General features: G+C 43.7%; 1 protein-coding gene and 1 long non-coding RNA gene across 2 annotated transcripts in view; one reads left to right on the forward strand and one right to left on the reverse strand.

The window, feature by feature from the left end:
• Nucleotides 1-249: 249 nt before the first annotated feature.
• ZKSCAN2 (zinc finger with KRAB and SCAN domains 2) lies at nucleotides 250-14,999 on the reverse strand. Its single transcript, XM_036824180.1, has 7 exons — nucleotides 14,360-14,999; nucleotides 13,137-13,323; nucleotides 10,570-10,661; nucleotides 10,112-10,238; nucleotides 6,721-7,404; nucleotides 4,320-4,811; nucleotides 250-2,028 (listed from the first exon to the last, which is right to left on the reverse strand). Exons 1-7 carry the CDS (start codon nucleotides 14,762-14,764, stop codon nucleotides 1,106-1,108), a joined length of 2,910 nt encoding a protein of 969 aa, XP_036680075.1. The 5' UTR covers nucleotides 14,765-14,999; the 3' UTR covers nucleotides 250-1,105.
• Nucleotides 15,000-15,638: 639 nt separating this feature from the next.
• The window catches only part of LOC118881809, a 261,741-nt gene continuing 254,979 nt past the window's right edge, over nucleotides 15,639-22,400 (forward strand). Inside the window, exon 1 of the long non-coding RNA XR_005016612.1 lies at nucleotides 15,639-15,715. This is a non-coding gene — a long non-coding RNA (uncharacterized LOC118881809). The remainder of the gene's footprint in view (nucleotides 15,716-22,400) is intronic.

A 22,400-nucleotide genomic window follows, 5' to 3' on the forward strand; every position in this document is an offset into this window, starting at 1 on the left:
GTCTGGACCAAGGTGGCGATCTGATCTAAAGCAGGTCTAAGGAGTCCAACTGATCTTATAAATATTGAATGTTTCAGGTCTCTACCTCACTTCTTTCCCTATCTCCTTAGAGTTTTAGAAAACTATCTAAGATTATACAATATTATACTGAAGTGTGGGGTTGGGAGGCATAAAATATGCCAACATATCAGTCATATTCTAGATAAAAACCAGAGAAGTCACACATTCAGAACTAGAATGTGTCTGAAATTCTACTTTAATGAGACATACCATGAGCATGCACGCTATTCAATCTGAGGAGGGCATGGTAGCTCAGAAGAGTCAGACAAGGGCACCCAGAACAATTAAGAGGTAAGTGTAGGACTTACGAGAAACAGTAACAGGGACTGGATTACTTATAGGCTGGAGAAACAGCAGCCAAGAGGCTTTCAGTCTTCAGGTACAGAAAAGGTTAGTCTACAAAGGACGATGGGTGATCAGTTGCTTCTCATCTCTATGGAGGGCAAGGCATTATTTCAGTGACAATACAGGGATTCTACCTTAGCTATTTAGATCAACTTCTTGACACAAAAAAAGGTACACTGCAACTGACTTCTGGCGGAAACTATAAAATCTTCATTCTCCTTTTGTGAATATCTTCAAAACCAAGATGGATCTGCTGTAGTTCTCATCAGGCTCCTGAAAGTTCTACCCAAACAGGAAACTCTGTGATCAAGTTGCATCCGGGATCGCATGTGGTAGAGAATGAAAAAAACTTTGAGCATTTTTTATCTCCTTGATAACAACTCTCCCATACACTGAAGGATCTTGGATGTTGCTGGGTTTAGCGATCCCATGGCAGTGGCCTTGACATACTGAAGAGAATTCCATTCTGCACTCAGACACTGTATCTTCTTCACTTTATTAAAAGAAAAGTTGAGACACATAGAAGGAGAGGAACAGACTGATCAAGTTAGAGGCAGAGGTGAGGACAGGATCCAAGTCTTTATATTCTCAGCCTTATCTTGGGAATTACACTTTATAGCTAAGAAAAGAAAGATTGCTTCCAAGAGTGAGATTAGGGTAAAATGGCTAAGGGGACATTTAGGAAGAGAAGAGATCGTCATCAAACAGTTTGCCTGAATTCATCAGTCTTTCCCTTGTGTGGGTTCTCTGGGGCATAGAGCACTGGAGGGTATGGCAGAAGCTTTTCTCTCACATGAACCTCCCGATGTTTAGTGAGAACAGAACTCTTACTGAAACGTTTGCCACACTGGACGCACCCGTAGGGCTTCTCTCCAGTGTGTACTCGCCGATGTTCTCGAAATCTCGTACAGTTATTGAAACTCTTCTCACAATCCACACATTTGTAGGGATTCTCACCAGTGTGGACTCTCCTGTGGGCACTGAAATGAGAACTGTTGGTAAAGCTTTTCCCACACTCTCCACACTGGTAGGGCTTCTCTCCAGTGTGGGTTCTCTGATGTATAATGAGACTCGAGCTCTGACTGAAGCATTTCCCACACTCTCCACATCTGTAGGGCTTCTCTCCTGTGTGGATTCTCTGGTGGGCACCGAAGTTTGAGGAGTCGTTAAAGCTTTTCCCGCAGTCAAGACATTTAAAAGGTTTTTCTCCTGTGTGGATTCTTTGGTGTCTGATTAGACTCCTGCTTCTACCAAAGCACTTCCCACAGACACTACACTTATAAGGATTTTCCTTCTGGTGGGTCATCCGGCACATGAGGCGAGCACTCCTTCCAAAGCTTTCTCCGTATTTGAGAAGTCGGTAGGGCCTTTTCCCCATGAAAGGCCTCTGATGCACAACAGCTTTCCCTAAATCTCTAGGCTGAGACATCAGTTTTCCCTGTCTGACTCCTTGAAGGTTTTCCCATTGTCTTCCTGAGATGCATTCCCTTTTACAATATTTACCTGGATCAGCATTCTGAGAAACAACCCTTTTAGACTTTTCTATTAATGCCCTATGCTGCTCCATGTCCTTATATATTACCTGTGTTGCATCCTCCTTGATACTACTTCCAATTTCAAAATCTGAAAAAAAAGACAATAAAAATTTCAGACCAGTCATGTATCAACATAAACAACATGGCCTACAGGCCTTGTCTGTTAGGATCCCTGTGTGCTTCACTGGCCTCAGGTGTGGGGGACTCTTTCCTGATTCACTGGGCCTTATTTTCTTTCAGTTCCACGAATAGCCAATAATACCCAGCACAAAGTAGGCCTTTGGAAATGTTTTCAGAATTGAATTATAATCCAAGCCATTATCCCCAATCTGTATCCTGATTAACATGGGAGCAACTTAGTTTATCTCCCTGAAATTCCAGTACAATTCATCCTGCTTTCAAAATTTCTCATCTATATCAAAGTACACTACACTTCATTAGTGTTTAGATTCTAATGATCAAGTCCAAATTCCTCAGTGGACTTCTAAGCTCATCAACCTATAGTCATATTCTATCCAAGAGTATTTCTTTCTTCTCAAATGTTGCTGTCACTTTGTTTGTCTGGCAGTCTCACACACAGACCACACTAACTCAAATCTTAATTCTCACTGCTTGACAAACCGGAATTATCTTCTCACTCTTTCATCTACATCCCACAGTACATCTTGGATCCCAGCTTTCCCGAGAAGTTTTCTGAACAGAGAGCATGATGTGGTGAAGACACAGGCTTTGGAATCAGACAGCTCTGGTATGATTCCATCCTGGTCACTTATTAACTGTGTGGTTTTTGTATTAACTTTTTATTATGGAAAATTTAAACACAGAAAAGTAGAGAACAGTACATAAACTGAACTTCCATGAACCACTTACCCAATGATCTACTCCTGGCTAATCTTGTTTCACCTCTATTCCCACACACTCTCTGCTCCCGCTACCCGGATTATTTTGAAGTAAATTCAGACATCGTATTATTTGATCCATAAATAGTTCACAAACTGTGTAACTTAGGCCCAATCCAGGTTTGCTTGATTCTCAAACCCTTCTTCTTATGCATTTTGTTGTACTGTCTTGTTTCTACTTGCTAATTTCAATGTTACTTTCCTTCCACATATTGAGCTGAAACTGCCAACATCCCTCAGTCCCAAGTGGGGTGGCTGTGCCCTGGGTTGGAAGAGGAGGACAGCCATCAATGAATCCACTGACTTAGGTCAAAAGCCCTAACAATGTCATATTCTGAAGCACTCTGATTGAGTCAAACATTGTTCCGGGATTTGGAGGAAGTTACAGCCTAGTAGTTGCCTCAGACAGAGCCTGATAATTTGATGACAGGTCTGGAGCTCACCTTAAAAAACAAGATTCACAAGAGAAGGACTTTGTTTCCAAAGTTATCAACTTTAACAGTTCCAGTTACAGAGTTAATAATTTCAGCTTTCATTCCCATACAAATACAAATTCCTGTATAAATACTACCAGAGAGCATATGTGTGAACTTCCTTTTCTAATGTTTGTTTTGAATAAGCATAGAGTACAGGAAGGAAAATAATAACAGGTAAGGTTAGAAAGACAAACTCAGATTAAGGATGGTTGTGGAACCTTAATACAAGTCTAATGGAGAAAACTGGTTTGGAGACTTTTACAATAGTTTAGGCAAGAGACAGAGAAACGCTAAACTAGGGTAATGGTTATGGTAACTAAAGAGGGGGGCAGATGGAAGTTCTACAACAGCTGAAAAAACATATCATCTGCCTGGATGTAAACAATGAGACAGAAGGCATCAAAAAAATCTCTATCTTTTAAGTCTGGATGACCTGTGGGAGACACAGGGAAGAGCCACAGTGTGGGAAGGAAGATGCTGATTTTAATTTTGAAAATTTTAAGCCTGGGCTGCTGGTGAGGTGCCTGTGAGGGCATCCAGCGGTCAGCAGGAAACCCGCAGGTGGAGCTCAGTACCAGAATAAAGTCTTTTTGTCTCTGCCTATCCTTTTTCTCATGCACATCACACATAACTGAGACATTTCTGTTTTGAGCTTACTGACACACCTCCCTGATCTGAGTTTTTCTTACGTATAACTCCAAGTTCTTCTTCCCCACAATATTTCTAGGAGATATTAAACATTATCTGCCCCATACACACAAAAACCGAGGCTGAGATCCCAAAAACCAAATCATGAGAGTCCAAGTTCCTCCCTTGAACAGAAGCACCATAAGAACAGGGCCTCTGTTTTATTCATTGATACCTCCCCCTTTTCCTCAAATGCCACAGGACACACGAATATCTGCTTAATGAACAGACATTCATGAGCGATGTGCCAGCTCTTCTGATCTGTCAGTAAATCCCACTTCCTCCTTCTTTAGACCACAGCCCCTCATGATCCTTACCACTAGGGCTTTGCAGTAAACCTGGAGGTCCCTGGAATTCTGGCTCCTGTACAATTTCCTCCTCGCTCAGTCTCTCACTGCTGGAATCTTCAACTATTGCCTCCTGTGAGTCCTCCTCAGGTTCCCAGCCCGTAGGTTCCTGGGGTTCAATCTCAATGTCCTCTCTTTCTTGAATTGAGGGTGACGGGGCTTCCTCTGGGGTGCTGGTGGGAGAGGCAGATGCCCGAGAGTTAATCAGGGCATCCATCTCCTTGTAGAATGCACAGGACTCTAGCACGTGACCATTTTTCACTTTGCGGTAACTCTTCTGAAGGCTTTTGAACTTGGTCCGGCACTGTTCCGGTGTCCGGAGGAAGCCGCACTCTCGCAGCTGTTCAGCCACGGCCCCGTACAACTTGCTCTTCCGATGACAGGCTTGCAGTGCTTCATAAAACCGAGTCTCACGGAGGATGTCAAGGAAAGTCTTGGTTTCCTCGTAGCCCCAGTGCACACCTGCCATTCAAGGATAAAGTTCAAAGATACAGGGTGTCTGAAGCCTCTATACGTTACAAAATATAAGAAGTACAAGAAAACAAATCTCATTCCCTGGAACTATTATATGCCTGGGAATAACCTTTGCAAGAAATGAGAAGGTCTATATAAAATAACTATAATATTATATTGAAAGACATAAAAGAACTAGAAAGAATGGAGAGACACTATGTTTCTGGATAGGAAGATTCAAGTTGTACAGATATCAATTGTCAAATGAATCTATAAAGTCAAAATCCCAATAGGATTTTAAAATTAAAATTGATGAACTGATCTCAAAGTTTACTTGGTAGAATAAAAATGCAGCCCCCCAAATCTGCCATTGCTATGGTTATTAAGGATTTAGCTGTCTGTCTTTTAAAAATTGTTAGGAATAATGGGCTAGGACACCCAGCAGGAACTTTTCCCCCAAATTCCCTATCATTTCTTTAGCCCGTCTTCTTCGAACAGCAGAACTATGTCCAGAGTAGTTTTTGATGTTACTGAGTCCTCTACTTTGAGAGATGAAACCATCCATAAGACAGGCAGATGTCCTGCTTTTATAGCAGAATTAAGCTTTTCAGGATATGTCTGAAGACAGTTTGTTAAACATGCTTTTTGGGTGTTTTATAATCTGTAGTAGGAAAGTCTTTTCTGTCCTCTACCTTACTGGGTGGTCTCTTTCAGTCATATCATTGGATTCCATATTTGAAACCACCCTACCCTCATGTCTATGGATTTCCAGAATGATGAATACCTGTATAATGCATTTTCCCATCTTTTTCCTGAGATCTGTTTGTTTTGAATAGGTACAGTCATGAGTACAGTCTCAGATCTCCCAGCCTGGTTTATTTTTCCATTCTACCTAAGAAATTATCATCTTTTCATAAAGTGGAGTACAGAAACATTACTGATAACTGTGACACCAGGCAATGTTTTATTGCATTTTAGCATCTGCAGAATGCCTTCGTCTACATTATCTCACTTAACACTAACAAATACCCTCATATTCTTAGCCATATTTTAGACAGAAAATTGAAGCTCAAAGTCGTTATATGATATGTCAGCCGTCACATAGCTACTAACTGGCGGTTTAGTTCTGCATGTCCCAGGCCCCAAATTTCAACACCATCTTTCTTTTGCATAGTATCTTTTTTTATCCTTTTAATTTCAATATCTCTGTGTTACGTTTAAGATGTATCTCTTGTGGTTCTGGGTTTTTGAGCATGAGCCACCCGTTCTCCTTGCTTTGGCACTGCAATAAGCCTTTCTCTGCTCCAAAAAAAAAAAAAAAGATGTATCTCTTGTAAGCAGTATAGTTTAAAAAACTATATCTGATAATCTTAGACTTTTAAATTTGTAATTAATGATATATTTGGATTTACATCTATCATCTTACTGATTTTTTTCCATTTAATGCATCTACTTTGTGATTCTTCTTTTCCTTTCTTGTCTTCTCTTTGAATTTTTTTTTTAATTCTTCTTTTTTGTTGTTGTTAGTTACACATTCCTTTATGGACTATCCTTGAGAGTATAATAATGTATCCTTGACTGTTACAATCTAATACAATTGACTGCATTATAACAATTCTCAGATAATGTTAGATCCTTAGAACCCTGGACTCCATTTGTCTTCCTTCCACAGACCCCAAATACTCAAAATTCATGCTGTGCTCTAACCCAAAAAAGAACCCTTCATGACTGTTACTCAGACTGCACTGGGGGTAACAAAATACCTGGGAGTACTTTCAGTTACATGGCCAATTACAGTGATGAGTGGCAAGGTGTGCGTGACAGAACTCCCTGGGTTTGGTCACTTCTGGTCTACTCCTTTTTCCACAAGACCACATCATCCATTTTCAAACCAGAAAAAAAAAAGCACCATTCTTACCACTCAGGTTTTGAAATAATACAGGAGCACCACGAAGCTCAGACTTCTGGATAAACTCAACACCCATTTCATCACCATCAGATTCTTCTGCAGCTTCTTCCTCCTCCACCAAATTGATCTGTTCTTTAGCACTGATACCAATTCTCTTTAGTCTGGGGAGAGACAGAATCTCCTTCGGCTTATCCGTGGATGAAGTATGAGCTGCAGGGTTCAACAAAGCATCCATGTCCTCAAAGAAGGCACAGGGTTCTAGCACATGGCCATTTCTCACTTTTCGATAACTCTTCTGTAGACTTTTGAACTTGGTCCGACACTGCTCTGGTGTTCGGAGGAAGCCACATTCTCGCAACCATTCAGCTACAGCACCATATACTTGGCTGTTTCGGGGACAGGCCTGAAGTGTTTCATAAAAGCGAGACTCTTTGAGAATTGCAAGAAAAGTCTTAGTTTCCTCGTAACTCCAATGCACGCCCGCTATTTTTTCATCTTCCAAACCCCACTGCTGCTGCTCTCTCCGTGTTTTCCCTGCATTCCTTGCAGGGGTCTGAATAGCATGAACTGACTTTTCCTTGATATAGTTGCTTCGTAGGACATTCCTCTTATTAGGGGATTGTAGACCTATTGTCCATGGCTCCTTTCTTTGCTCCAACTGTGCCATCTTGTTAGCTGTAGACACTGTGTTTCCTAGAGTAAGAGAAACATATTTCATGCTAGAGAGATCATCACTGCATGCCCCCATCTCCTGCTGTAGTATGCTCTCCTGGAACACTTGTTCACACCTATTCTTTAAAGGTCTTGTTCAGTTCCTTCTCTAAAGTCTTCCTCAACCACGATCATGCACACTAGTTTCTTACACGAGTTATTTGGCACAATCATCTACTTAGACTACCGTTTCCCTTCTCATATATGTACCACTTCCTTCCCCAGCTAGTTCTTAAAGGAAAACTTTTAAGGGTAAGAAACATGTATTTCATTACCTTCAATTCCCTCTCAGTATCTAACATTGTGTTAGGTTCAGAGCGTGCTCCTATGAGCCAGTATTCGTTACTTATAAAGTGTGCTTACACCTGCTCCCCACATCCCCCCACTCCCCCACTCAACACACACATACACACACTGGGGCTATGGGAGATGAGAAGTCAAGAACTTTTGGAGACATTCTGGTGAAGTTAATGGGAAAGAGACGTAAGAATAGGAAAGTAACTTGAATTTTTTACTTTACAATACGGTGGAGATCAACATGTCTTAAATTGGAATCCTAGCTCCACCACTTACTTTACTTTCTGACCAGGGGAAGTTTCTTAATCTCTCTGAGCCTCAGTTTCCTAGGAAATAATATAATCTATTCAACAAGGTGCTGGGAATATTAAATAAAGGATCATCTGTAAAGTGTTCAATGCCTAATAAGTATGTAATAACATTTAGTTTCCTTCTATAGAAAACACACATAGGAGCTTCACGGAATTCCCCTAGGGAGGCAGCATCAAATCAAATCCTTGCTGAAAGAACCCTGGGGATGGAGATTTGCTCTTCACTTTCACATGAGAGAAGTAAGTGTAGGGACAGTGAAAGTTCAAACATCTACAAGGACCAGGCAGGCAAAGTAAAGGAGTGAGGTGGCTGGAGTGAGAGCCCTGGCATTTTAGCACGAGCTCCTCCACTCAGCTGTGGTCAATGGCTGCTGTGAGAGAAGGTGGGCCCATTGTGCCTGACGTTTGATTTTTTTAAGAGATACTGGAAATCCAGATTTATAAACTAATTTTAAATTAAAACTCTGTGCAAGGCCCAAATATGTTTGTAGGCTAGACTCATAAGCCTTTAGTTTACAATCTATGATAAAAGACTGAGCCAGGTGTCTCCAGGCCTGGGCCTTTCCATATGTAATTACTATACATGGAGGCACTGGGCTAAATTTGAATGTCCATAGTATGGTCTCTAAACCACTCATGGCAGATTTTACTAAAACCTCTAATTCATCATTTTACTAGGTCTGGATGCTGTGTGATCCAAGGCGACACTAGGAAACAGCTATTGTGTAGGCAACTTGCCATGTGGCCATCTTTCACTGGCTCCTGTAACAACACTAACAGCAATGACTACCGAGATAACCACACAGGTCTTTGAAGGATGAATGATCAGTGATGAAGTGCAGAGACCCTAAGTAGAAGTTAAAATCAAGGGTCCTGGGACTTCCCTGGTGGTCCAGTGGTTAAGACTCTGCATTTCCACCGCAGGGGGCGCAAGTTTGATCCCTGTTCGGGGAACTAAGATCCCACATGCTGCATGGTGTGACCAAAAAATTAAAAAAAAAAAATAATAATAAAAATAAAATAAAATCAAGGGTCCTGCTGTTTTGGGAAGAGTGCTTTGTTACTGGTGTGTCATCAGTGTCATCTTAAGTTGATCATTTTTTTAAACTGCTTTAATTACTTTCTGATTATAAACAATTGTCAGTTTATCTTTATTCATTCAGTTTGACACGGCCTATTTTGTAATCTCTGTACTTCAGGGTCTGTATGTATTGTTGCCCAACAGAACTTTCTTTGATGATGATGTTCTGTAACTGTGCTGTCCAATACAGCTATTGAATACCTTAAATGTAGCTACTGCCACTGAGGAACTGAATTTTAAACTTTATTTAATTTTAATTAATTTTATAAATTTAAATTTAAATAGCCACGTGGAGCTAGTGGCTACTCTATTAGACAACAAAGGTTTATAGTGTCTATAGTGTGTATTGGTGCACATTTTAGGCCTATAATTTTATTTGTAAGTAATCTCTGACTTGTAGCTTACATATGAATGAACCATATTTAGCCCTATTGTTAAAGCAGATGATATAGCTCTTCAAAAGTTTGCTTGTAAAATTACACTTCAGTGGTTACGTGTGCCTATAAACATTTGTGCTATTTAAAAAATTCACAACACGCTATCAAGGTTGTTGTATTGAAATTACTTTTTTTCTTCTGTTTATAAGATTTCCATCCACTCAATGAATATTTGCTGGGCACCACCCATATGTCACGCTCTGTGCACAGTGTTGGGGTTACTATCGTTTAAACAAAAACAAATCCTAAAAAGACCTTATGACTTTACAGAATTTTTAGTCCAGTGGATGTAGATAAGTTTATATTTCAATAATATGACAATCATATATAAATCTCTCCAATGTTTTAATCACTAAATTATAAGAATATATAAAAATCTATAATATAAATTGGAAGAAAGGAATGAGTGAGGTATGAGAACATGGTATGCTAGAGCACAGAAATGACTAGACAACCCATGGAGGTCCTTAAAGTGATAACATTTATAACTATTTTATCATCGGTAGACGTGAATATATTAGAAATCCCCAAATCTTTTATTTGAAAAGGGATAGAATCCTTACCCAGGGAGACCATGTTCCCAATACTCTCCTTTCTAATATCCCGGTAGAGGTCTCTGTGAGCAGGAATCTGACGCACACTCTTTTTGTAGGAAAAACCTCTTGCCATGTGGACATCTTTCACTGGTCCCTGTAACACACTAACAGTAATGACTACCAAGATAACCACATGGGTTTTTGAAGGATGAATGATCATGGATGAAGCACAGAAAGGCCCTAAATAAAAATTAAAATCAAAGAACCAAGTGTATATTATGTGCCAAATGAAGCAGAAGGTACTATAAAGAATCATAAGAGAGATGATCCAGCAAGGAGTCCCATTACTCAGATGGCTGGGTGCAGTCTCTTCTGGAAAAGGAGCAAGGGGGAAAAAGTCTCTTGGAGGGAGTATAAAAGTTTGAGGAAATCATTGTGACTGAATATCCTAGGAAGTTAGGCTAGAGAGAACAATTACAATTTACCTGGGACCCAGCAGGAACTCGTGTGGCTGTTACTTCCTGATCTATGGTGTTCCATTCATCAGCAGGAGGAGGAACCCAGGGAGAAGGCCGAGCTGTAAGAAGAGAAAGAAACAATTAGTGTTGTAGGCTCTGCCATTTTATTCATGCTGCTTCTCCTTTTATGAAATGAGCATGTATAAAGAACCGACAAATATAAATTGGTTATTTTCTCAATGAGTTCAGAACAATGCCCCAAACCACGGTACCCTAAAGCAGGGCTCACAAACACAAATGCTTTTAGGGAGTAGGCAGGTAAAGGACAACATGAAAGGGGAGAGGTAAGGACTGTGGGGAACTGGAGAGCACATGTCCCACTGAAAGGGTACACCCAGTGTTCAGCTCCAGCTGATGCTTCAGTGTGAGACTATTGCCCTGGCACAGAGCTTCTAACTTTTTTTTTTTTTAATTTTTAATTTTATTTATTTTATCTTTGGCTGCATTGGGTCTTCGTTGCTGTGAGTGGGCTTTCGCCAGGTGCAGCGAGAGGGGGCTACTCTTCTTTGCAGTGTGTGGGCTTCTTCACTGTGGTGGCTTCTCTTGTGGAGCACGGGCTCTAGGCATGCAGACTTCAGTAGTTGTGGCGCACGGGCTCAGTAGTTGTGGCTCTCAGGCTCTAGAACACAGGCTCAGTAGTTGTGGCGCACGGGCTTAGTTGCTCCGCGGCATGTGGGATCTTCCCGGGCCAGGGCTGGAACCCATGTCCCCTGCACTGGCAGGCAGATTCTTAACCACTGCACCACCAGGGAAGCCCCAGAGCTTCTAACTTTTTCAAGAGAAGCCAGAAAGCAGGACTTTTATGTACAATCTCAAGTCTTAAATCTTGAGAACTAAAAACAAACAAACAAAACCCCCAAACCAAAAACTCCTTGTAGGTGAAACAAAACAATCCGATTTGGCACGTGAGTTACCAGTTCGCCATCTCTGGCACAAATTAATCCCCTATGAGTGAATACTGTCCTAAAAAATGTTAGCGTATACAGATACACAGTACTGAACACTACAGGCAAATATACCCCCAGAAAGGTGGAAGGAAGATATATAAGCTTATATAGTATAAGGCATTCTGTGGTCTAACTTCTACTCTAGAATTCACTATCTAGAAAAACTTTAAGAATAAATATTACTGTGACCAAGAACTCAAAAGCTTGATCTACTACTTTCTATGGAATCAAACTGAATCACTTCCTTGGAAATACATTATTCCCTTAGGCACACATGGCTGAAATCCTATCTCTTCTTTTAGAAGGAATTCACCTTTCTGAGATATCTATCCCTCAAATTTTCTGTCCTCCATACCCCCAGTAAGGACCTCAACAGAACAAACCATCTTACTTTAGGAACTCCTTATCACTTGAGATGGCAAAATCCAGAAACACCATGAATTTATCAGATAAAGTAACTGACAGCATCTAATCCATGTGAACAAGGGAACTCTGATGCTGATGAACAAACACTGAAAAATCCAGAAACCATTAATATTTGCAATGCATTCTATCATAATATGAATTTCAGGAGGGATAGGGAGGTGGGGTCCAAAGTGGTGAATCTTGCCTCTTGATGAGGGGTTCTGTAAGTCAGACAGATTTGAAGTTTAAAAATAATCATGCCATTATGGGAGTAAGGAAACTAACATTTATTGAGCACTATTATGCACTGACCCTTTTACAATGCCTCCTTTAATCTACGCTAACAACCTTAGTATTTTCCTTTTACAGATGACAGAATGGAAAGTTTGAGAAGTTTAGTAACTTGACCAAGACCACACAGATAAAGAATGGCAGAGCTAGGTTTTGAATGCATACTGTCTACCTCTAAAGCCTAATCTCTTAATCTCTATGCATTAATACACAGAGATTAATTAATTAATATTACTTGCCCGAGATAACACAGGGAGGGGGCAGAGAAAGGATATAAACCCATGTCTTTATTGTAGGTTCAGTGATCTTTCCACTCCTCTCTTTAAGCCTGACATCATGCTGCAGAGGATGGAGAGATCACTGTGGACTGGGAAGGACAGGGTCTTCATTTCCTTGTATTTGACTTGATTCATTAACGTCTAGGGCAGATATGAACACCAGTTGTCTCTTCTCTATGAAGTCTTATTGTTTATCCCTCTCATATGCCACTTCTGTGATGCCTTACTGTCAGTCACTTTTTGAAAAAAAATCTCATTTCTTCTTCCAAACAGTTTTTCCAAGTTGCTTATAGTCAGCCAAGAACACACACACTTATACATGCAGCAGGACTAAAAACCACAAGCTGATTGTAGAGTGGAGATTCTTAAATGACCCTATGAGACCTTAAGGCCAGTCTGGGCAATCTATGTTTTCTCAGATTCCATCTTTAAGATCCCTTTTACTTATGTCACACATATTCCCAATTCTTGAAGCCAATGAAGTCTTTCTCCCCAGTATTCAATTTACTCTCAAATATGTATTGAGGGGACCCTACGCTGAACAAGTCACAGTGTTAGGGCTACAAAACAAATCTGCCATGGTCTCTGCACTGGGCATGCTCTGAGTTCTTACCATTCTTGGGTAAGGGCCGAAGCTCTCTCTTTTGGTTCAGCTGCTCCTGGTGTCCTGAGTGGAGGCTTTCAGCTCCCTCCAGAGACATCACTCTGGGTTGGGTCTCCACCTGCTCTGGCTGAAAGTCTGCCACCTCCCATGCTGCTCCAAGTGGGGCTTGCTTCTCTGAGTGCATAGGACTGCTAACCTGGGAAATAAAGTCAGTGCCATAATGGAAAAAGGGAGTTAAAGAGGGCTAGATCAGGGCCAAATTCCCCCAAGAAAGATATCAAAGAAGGACAGAAGATGTGAGAAGGAATGAAAATTTCACTCCATTCCCAATGGGACCTCTGAGGGCATCGGGTTAATAGTATTGTCCAGAAGTCTGGGCATAAGGGAATAGGAGAGTGCTCTTTATTAGTATACAGAGGGGGAAAATCTGTTAGGAGTGAAATACAGAGCCTCCCTGTTATCAGACTAGACATTATTTGAGTCCTCATATCTATTAGGTTCACAGAGAAGTGAAAGTTCTCAGAACACTAATTAATTCACTAGTGAACTGAAAACTTAGAAAATTAATCTCGACATCTAGTGTCTATTTCTGACCAACACAGCAACTTGCTAATAGTCAGATCTTTACACAAATCCTGTGCAAGGTGAAAGTGCAAATCTTGCAGGATTTCTGAAATCTGAGGTTACTGAAAGGGCTGATGAAAAACAATTAGAAGAGCATGCAAAGCCACTGACAAATAAGGATCAGCAATTAAAATGGAGAAGAGTGACAAGGATGAAGACATTGAGGGCACTTCAGAAGGCACGAATTGGAATATTTAAGGATGACAAGAGGCCCTGGAGTAACTGATGAAGTCCTTTCTTTCCTTTTCTTTTTGGGTGGGGGGCAGGGCAAAATAGCCCTCTTTAGGATCAAGCTACAAAAGTAAAATCCTGTGAAGCATAATGTACTGTTCTCTCATATAATTTTTTTGGGGAAACGTTACGCAAAGATTTAAAACAAATACTTAGATGCATAATGTTTAGTGTCATTTGCAAGATAATAGTTCAACCAAAGCTTTTTTTCTATTTAATATGAAATTCTGATCCCTTTTAAGTAGATTCCCTTTAAAGGTCTTTCATTATTACCATTTATCCTTCCATAATTTGCATTTCCTGCAATGCATCCCTCGCCCATCTTCCTTTCCACCCCCTTCTTGTTAAATACAAAAATTTGGAAAATCCTCTCTCACCTGCTGTCTTAGTCTTCCAGTCTCTTTCTCCAAATGTATTACCAGGGCCACCGCCTCCTCTCCACTTTCCGGACACTGCTTCTGTGCCCACGCCTGAATCTTCTCGGGTAAAATGGTGAGAAACTGCTCAATCACCAGCAGCTCCAGGATCTGTTCCTTGGAACGCATTTCTGGCTTCAGCCACCGGCAGCAAAGTTCCCAGAGTTTACTGAAAGCTTCATGGGGTCCGGTCACATCCTCATAACAGAATTGCCTGAAGCACTTGCGAAAAGTCTCGGACTCAGAGCTGTCCGATCCTTCCAGAATGGGCTGCGATGCCCACTCGGGCTCCTTTTCCACCTTCATTATTAGGCATCCCTCAACCTCCAGGGGCGCGTCGATCTGAGGGCCCAGGGATGCAGCCATGCTCTAACCCGGGGGTCAACCTCACGTCTAGCTCAAAGGAGACTCGAAGAAACCAAACCTTCGAGAGCTCCCTGCTAACGGTTTTGGAAGTGTGGGAAGGCAGGGAAGTGAAAACGACAGTGTCAGCAGGAACAGGGTACCCCAGGCTGATTAATCAAATCTATACTAGGCCCTTGAAAAGGTGAACATGTACCCTAAGGTCCAAGAACTCAGCCTCTTCTCCCAACAAGATGTGTCCCCGCGTTGTGGTTTTCCAGGGTGCATCTTTTAGTGCAGTGTCGGAAAGAGCAACGCTAGAGGACTGGGAAAAAATCAAGGGGACCGCGGACAGGAGGGCGGGGGCGGACAGCCGGGCCGGGAGGGGGTGTGTCAGACACCCAGGGAAGGGCCCGGGGGAGAGGAGGCCCCCGAGTGGGTGGGGCCGTATGCGCAGGCCCTGCCCGGCCCCGGGTTCGAGGCTCGGGCACTGCAGTGCGCCCAGGCCGCTGCGGGTGGCTGGGGCGGGGGCCGACGTTATCCGAGGCCAGCGCCCGGCTCTTCTGGCCCAAGGTGGCCCGGGCCGTCCTCAGGAAACCTCCACACGCTGAGGAAAGCCGCGAAGCGGTCCTGTCCCTAAGGGGAGAGAAGCCGCGGGGACCAAACAACGCTTCGTAGGGTGGCGTCTGCAGGATCCTCGCTCGCGGCCTCGTCCGCTCTGTTCCCGGACTGCGCGGGGGGCGCTGGGAGCAGCGGCCACGCATGCGCCACTCGCGCCCGCGCGCCGCAGGGTTCAGCGGAGGCTTCCTCGTCGGCGAGGGTCTGGGGGGAGGGGGCGGCGCGGTGGACTCTCGCGAGAGCGCGCAGCGCAGCGACGCGCTGCTGAGACACTTTAGGAATGAGAAGCGGTGCGACGACTCTTCCCCGGGGCGGACGGACACACCGCAGGCACTTTGCAAGAGACAGTGGAACAGTGTGAGAAAGGGGAGTGGGCGTTCTCCGTCAGCCGGGGAATCTGGGAGGCGGGGAGAGTCTGTGAGGTTGAGGAGCGCTACTGAGGAGGCGGCGCGAAGTCCTTTCTGACGCGGGGTGTGAGGACTCGTTTGCCTGGCGGAGGGTTCCGTCACGCGCTGCGAACGGTCGCGTGTTGCAAGGGCTGCTGTAGGCGGCGACCCTCGGCGGGACAGCGGCCCTCGTGGAGGGACACGGTGCCGCCCCGGTCCTCCTCTGGGGGAGCATATGTGAATGTTCGCATCTATGAATATCCCCATCCGTTGCCTGCGGAGCAGCGGGGGCTGCGCTTCGCCTCGGGGGCTCTTACTGCCCCGGGCACCGGGGAAGTCGGTGTAGCTAAAACTGTTGGGAGAGGATATCATCTCTGGCTCAGAGTTACTCCGACCAGGCCCCAGCTTCCTCCTGGTGGTGGCAGGAGGAGCTGTCCAGTCTCTCAACTTCTGTGAAACCCCAGAACTGTGCCCGCCTATCCCTCCGTCCCTCCCTCCATCCCTTTACTGATTAGGTGCCAGGCACTTTTAGGCATTTGGCTTATATCAATGGGCAAAGCAAAAATCCCTGTTCTGGGGTTGGCGGGTAGATAGACTATTAAAAAATAAAACTTAGTAACTTTTTTTCTTAGAGAAAATCTTAGTTAAAACTTGACATGCAAATTCTAGCAGCCAAGAGGCATTAGGTGAGAATCTATTGGGCAGCTAGTACATGCCAGAGGTTGTCTTTACACAGCTGTCTACAAGCTTACTTTCCTTTATTTCATTTCTTTGGTCTCTTTAAAATAATATTTATTGAGCACCTTTTTTTTTTTTTTTTTTGCCAGACATGGTGATAGGTGGTGATAAAAACAAAACAAACAAAAAACACAGCATCCTTTGCCACTTTTGAGCTTTCAGTCTGGTGGGAGAGGCACGTGTTAATCAAATAATCTACAAACTAATGTACAGTTGTAACTGCGGCAGGTACTGCCGACGAGTACATGATGCTTAGAATCTGTGTATATTAGAGGGAGTTGACTTAGGAGGTCTGGGAAAGCTTCTTTGAAGAGGTAAAGCTAGGGGTGAGATCCAAAGGAGGAGGAAGAGCTGACTAGGCAAAGTCTAATCCTCACAGAAATCCTATAAAACAGGTAAGATTACGTCCGTTTTAGAGTTAAGGACATCGACAGCTCGGTGAGGTGATGTATCCGCCCAAGGTTACTTTAGACTAAGTGGCAACCCACGATTCTGAGTCGGCTAAGAACAGGGTCTTTTATATGCTCCTTGAGCCATTTGGTGTTTTTAGGAGAGGCAAGTGTCACAAGCACCTCAGGGACATTAGGGAGCAGGGGTCACAAACTCGAAAGGCTGCAGGGCTCAGGCAGATAACATAATTGAGTGAAGTAGAGTATAAGACAGTAGGGAGGACTTACCTGGTGGCGCAGGGGTTAAGAATCCGCCTGCCAATGCAGGGGACACGGGTTTGAGCCCTGGTCCGGGAAGATCCCACGTGCCACGGAGCAACTAAGCCCGTACGCCACTATTACTGAGCCTGAGCTCTAGAGGCAATGAGAAGCCCGCGCACCGCAACGAAGAGTAGCCCCCCACTCGCCACAACTAGAGAAAGCCCTCGCGCAGCAACGAAGATCCAATGCAGACAAAAATAAATAAATAAATTTATTTAAACAAAAAAAGACAGTAGGGAATGGGGAATAGTGGGGATTGCAGTGAGCTGGAGGCCATCTTTTCTGTCTAAAGGAAAAAGCCAGGTGAAATTATCACACTTTTAAATAATTGGCAAATACATTTATCTAGACTGTTAGCTCAATGAAGCAGGACTTTATTTATTTATTTAACTGTTGTGTGCCAGGTGCTTAGAGCAATGCCTTGCACATAGTAGGCACTCAACCTCATCTACTGTCCATAGGCTCTGAGTAATTCTTGCCATGTGTGCACAGTTCCACAGATTTTGAAGCACATTTACATTCACTTTCTTATTTTATCCACCAGCATCTGTGTTGGCTCCTTATTTGCTTCTGATGTGGGTACTGCATGAAAAGCCCCCCAACCCCTCCCCCAATCCAGGAAATATTTAGGTATGTCTTCCTTTTGTGCCTGTCCACCCTCTTCATGTTTTAGCTCCTCTCCCTATGTACTTGGCATCATATCTCGACTCCCTCTACTTATCTAGCCCATTTTACGTTTAAAGAATGCTTTGTTGTTGTTTTAGTTCTGACCCCAAACTTTAGGTGTTGACCTTGGGCCCATCATCACAACCAGGGACCCCTTCCCTACACTCAGCCTCAGCCCCTGCAACTGCAAGCTGCCCCCAGCTGCCTCTTGCCAGGGGAGGTGCATGAAAGGTTTCATTTCTTAGAAACTACTCTCCTGAGACATCTTGCTCCAGAAGAAAGTGAACATCCCTAGACATCTGAACTCCCTAGTCCATCATATGATCTTGAGCGAGACAGAAATCTCAAGTCTGCAGGGGCCAGTTATAGCTTAGTCTCCTTAAAGCTCCTCTTGGAGTAGAGGGTATTAAAGCTTGCTCTGCGTTATCTCTTAGGTGCAGGATTATACATTCTTCAGGAATCATTGTTATTTTTATTTTTTGTGGCCTCTCAGTGTTACATGCACACACACGTATATGTATATGTTTAATGGAAAATTTCAAACATATAAAAGAGTAGAGAGAATTAACTCTTGTGTTCTCATGCTCCAGCTTTAACAATTAGCAATTCATGGCCAAACTTGACTTCCCTTTATCTCTATCTACTCCCCTGATCCTGGATTATTTTGAAACAAATCCCAGACATCATATTTCATTTGTAGCTGTCAGAATATACTGCTAAAAGACAGGGACTCCCATCTTAAACATAACTTCAATATAATCGCAAACGCTTCCCCATAGCATCAGCAATTCCTTAGTGTCATCTTTTAAGAACAGCTTATTTGTTTGAAAGGTGGTTTGCAAAGGAAAAAAGGGTCATAGATGCTGGACAGGTAAAAAGAACAAATGTCCTTCATATTTTCTAGTTAGGTATTGATGTTTATTTCAGCTTGGAAATGTTGGCACCTTGGGAACAGAAGAGCAAATTGCTGAAAAATTGTTGAAATTGATATGGGTCAATAAATAAGCAGATCATGCTACTCAGAGACATCTTGGAGGAGTGGTGGTTTTCTTAAGACCCCATCCTCTGAGTTGAGCCCAACCCCGATGTCACGCTCTTCCCATGATCCCCAGGGGAACATTCACACCAGTCTCTCCTTGGTAGTACATCTGCTGTCACAGCTGTTATTTTACAAGTAGCCTTAGAGTGACCTTTTGCACCATTTCCCTCTGTCCATGGTGCTGATCCACCAGCCTTTGGCCAGCAACCAGAAGAGCTATAACTTGCTTTTGGCCAATGGGATTTAATGTAGGGTTACCATAAAAGTGGACATTAAATATATATTAAACAGTTCCAAGAAGTGCTGTCAATGCTTATGCTCAGTTAAAAAAAAAATCCAAGCTGAAAGTGAAAAGTGAAAAGGTTGAGTATGTGTGTATTAGTGTGTCTATTTCAGACATAGTATAAATATTTTCAAATGTGATTTCTTAACCACATTATAACTAATTGAAATAAATTTCCATTTCATAAATTAAAAATTGCCTCTCCCACTGGTTCACTAATGGTGGTCAGATAGTTGACAAAATAACAACTATTAATATGTTCCAGTTCTTTTCACCCCATTGAGCAATACAATAATAAAAAATTCTCTTAAAAAATTATTTCTTAATATGCATATATAATAGTCAACATTTTTTTTTTCTGTATCTCTCTTGAAACTTGCACACCTAGAGCCCATGCTCCACAACAAGAGAAGCCACGACAATGAGAAGCCCGTGCACCACAATGAAGAGTAGCCCCCACTCGCCGCAACTAGAGAAAGCCCACACACAGCAACAAAGACCCAACACAGCCAAAAAAAATTTTTTTTAATAAATAAATTTATTTAAAAAACCCCAACACATTACTCTCTCAAGGCTGTGTCCTTGAAATGGCTCCCACTGTGGGCAGAATGTACATTCCAAGGATCCAAGGACAGGGGAGTGGGTGAGGGGCCTGTGCTTACCTGGGACCAGCTTGTGGGTCAACTGGCGGTCACGTTCTCTTGGTGACCTTCTCCAACACTCCTCCCGGCCCCCGTTTCCACAGTGGGCCCTGAGTGGTCAGCAAGGGGTGTCACTAGCATGGAGGTGGCTCGTGGGGCGGCTGTCTGGCTGCACTGGAGGCAGATGCCACAGCAGCCATAGAGGCACATGCAGGAGAAAGCAGATCAGGAAAATGATTCCCCAAATAAGTAATAACTTTTTTCCACTGAGAGTCCCATGACCTGAACCATTGATTTGTTAACCTCCCTAGGCTGGGGGTCTGATCACTCAGGGCAATCACGTGTGTCCTCACGTGGTTTAATAAAGATGATACATTAGCCGACTCAGCAGGTATGAACACACAACCTCCTGTTTGGATAACAGCACAGGTGCCTCCTTGAGAGGCAGCAATAATGTCCAAGGCCATCCTCTTTTGTAGGATGGCTTTTCTCACTAGACACATTTCAGTGTTCAGTAAGGACAGGCTTTGCCGGCTGTCATTGAAAGCTTACTGGGTGAACTTAGTAAGGGCTTCGATGTGTGCTATGATGTCCTTCAGGCCAATGGAGGGGACAGAGTGGAGGCCAAATGATCGTACCAGTGGAAAACAGAACGTGACCATCTGGCCTTGAGAGGAGAGAGAGGTTGGCAGTTTTTGTTACTGTGGTTGGATTCTCCCCTGGGCTCAGGAAAACCCAGGGAGCAGCAGCCCAACCACAGGTAGAAGCCACGGCCAAAGATCTGAGCCACACAACCATTGGGTCCCCTTTGGGGTCACCCAATAAGTATCTGGGTGGTGTGACCACACAGTTCCAGTGATATCCATCCCCTGTTCCTGGTGCAGTTGGGTTAGTTCTTTTTAGAGTGATTTTTCTGTTACCAACATAGAGTTGCCCAGGTGCTTAAATGTCCACAACCTGAGGTGACCCACATGAACCTATCCCAAATCTGCTTGCAGCCACCCATGGCTCTGATGGTGGTATTATTAGGACCCTTCCTGTCACCAGTTTGATGGGCTGCTTGTGTAGTTTGAGTGACCGGAAAAGAGTACCCATACCCAGTGTTATTGATCGTGGGTGCCACAGGCCAGGGTTCTGTATTGGTGACATCAGATGAATTAAGAGTACTCGTCCTGGCTTGCCCTTTCTTAAGGTCCTGCTTTAGGGCCTCCCAGTCCCCTCCCTGGAGTGATGGTACCCACCATGCTCGTCCTGATGAGTTGAGAGGGGCAGCTGCACACATACCTCATAGGTGGACTGATTCCTTTGCCGGGCATCACGTGGGCCCACCGTAGAAAGGTATCTCCATCAGGTGCCCATCCCGTGACCGGACACCACAGGAGCAGCAGAAGTCTAAGGTCAAAAAGACAGACACGTAGTAGGAACTTCTATGGGGAGGTCTTCCCCTTCTATATGAACTACACCTGTTGCCTGACCCTTGGATGTTAATGTGGCTGCAGCTTTAGGAACTTGACCTGGTCGTGCTTCTGGGGAGGCAGACTGTCAGGCGTGAGGAGATGGACTGGGGGTGGGATATGCCAGACCAGGACCCCACCTTCTCCCCTGTTTCAGTGGTGCATGTTCCATTCCAGGTAGAGTGTGTTTCAGCAGGTTGGGCTTGCAGCAACACAACAGGATCCTGGTGGAGACTGAGTAGTTCTCCCTCACCCAGGGGTGTGAAGTAATTTACCATCCCAGTGGGACGTCCCATTGCAGATTCCAGTAGATAACACCTTCCCCAGGTGTGATGGGGCTTGGTGTTCTCAGCAGCACAGCATGTTGATCCTCAGTGGGAGTCAGGGCAATGTCTGTCTCCTGCCACTGCCTACCTTTAGGGTACTGAGTGTCTTGGCAGGGGTCCCCAGTCTGGCAAATGGGGTGACAGGCCCTACTGGTTGATCATTCAAATGTATTAAAGGCTGGGACAGTACTTTAGTCCACCTGGCCAAGGTGGTTTTACCTGTGAGTGATTTAATCTGCTGCTTTAGTATTTCAGTCTTTCTTTTTACCACTGCTGCTGCCTGTGGCTTATAGGGGAGATGGAACCTCCATTCGATGTCATGTTCTTTTCCCAGTCTTGCGTGTCATGACCTTTGAAGTGTAACCATTGATCACTGTTTATTTGACGAAGGTATCTGCACAGGGTAGTCAGTTTCTCTAATCCCCTAGTGGTGGCTTCCTGGTTTGCATGGTGACAGAGGGAAGTTTGCGTTAGGCCAGACCCAGTATCCACACAAACCAAGGCATACTGAGAGCCCTCACTCAGGGGGAGGGGGCCAGTATAATCAATTTTCCAGTCCCTCACCAGTTGGGAACTCCAGTGGATGACCCTAGACTTTGGCAGTTGTCTTGGGTATTATTTAGAACACACAGGTCATGCTTTTACTGTGTCAACCAAGTCACTGTATTTCAAGGGCATTCAGGCATCCTTGGCAGTGTACCACCACACTCAGGCACTACAGTAGCCACTTTTTGTGTACACCCAATCTGCTGTGTCTACTGAAGGATCAGCTGCTAGGGCTTGTACCTGGGTTACAGCA

This window comes from Balaenoptera musculus, chromosome 15, assembly GCF_009873245.2.
Source record: "Balaenoptera musculus isolate JJ_BM4_2016_0621 chromosome 15, mBalMus1.pri.v3, whole genome shotgun sequence".
Lineage (NCBI taxonomy): Eukaryota > Metazoa > Chordata > Mammalia > Artiodactyla > Balaenopteridae > Balaenoptera > Balaenoptera musculus.

Bases quoted from the DNA above. Each gene is read 5' to 3' on its own strand.
- ZKSCAN2 (XM_036824180.1), bottom strand. From the start codon at position 14,764: ATGGCTGCATCCCTGGGCCCTCAGATCGACGCGCCCCTGGAGGTTGAG. The intron at 10,239-10,569 runs GTAAATTGTAAT...AGTGTGTTACAG, and splicing joins GAGTTCCTGCTGGGTCCCAG to GGACCAGTGAAAGATGTCCA. The intron at 2,029-4,319 runs GTAAGGATCATG...CTTTTTTTTCAG, and splicing joins TTTACTGCAAAGCCCTAGTG to ATTTTGAAATTGGAAGTAGT.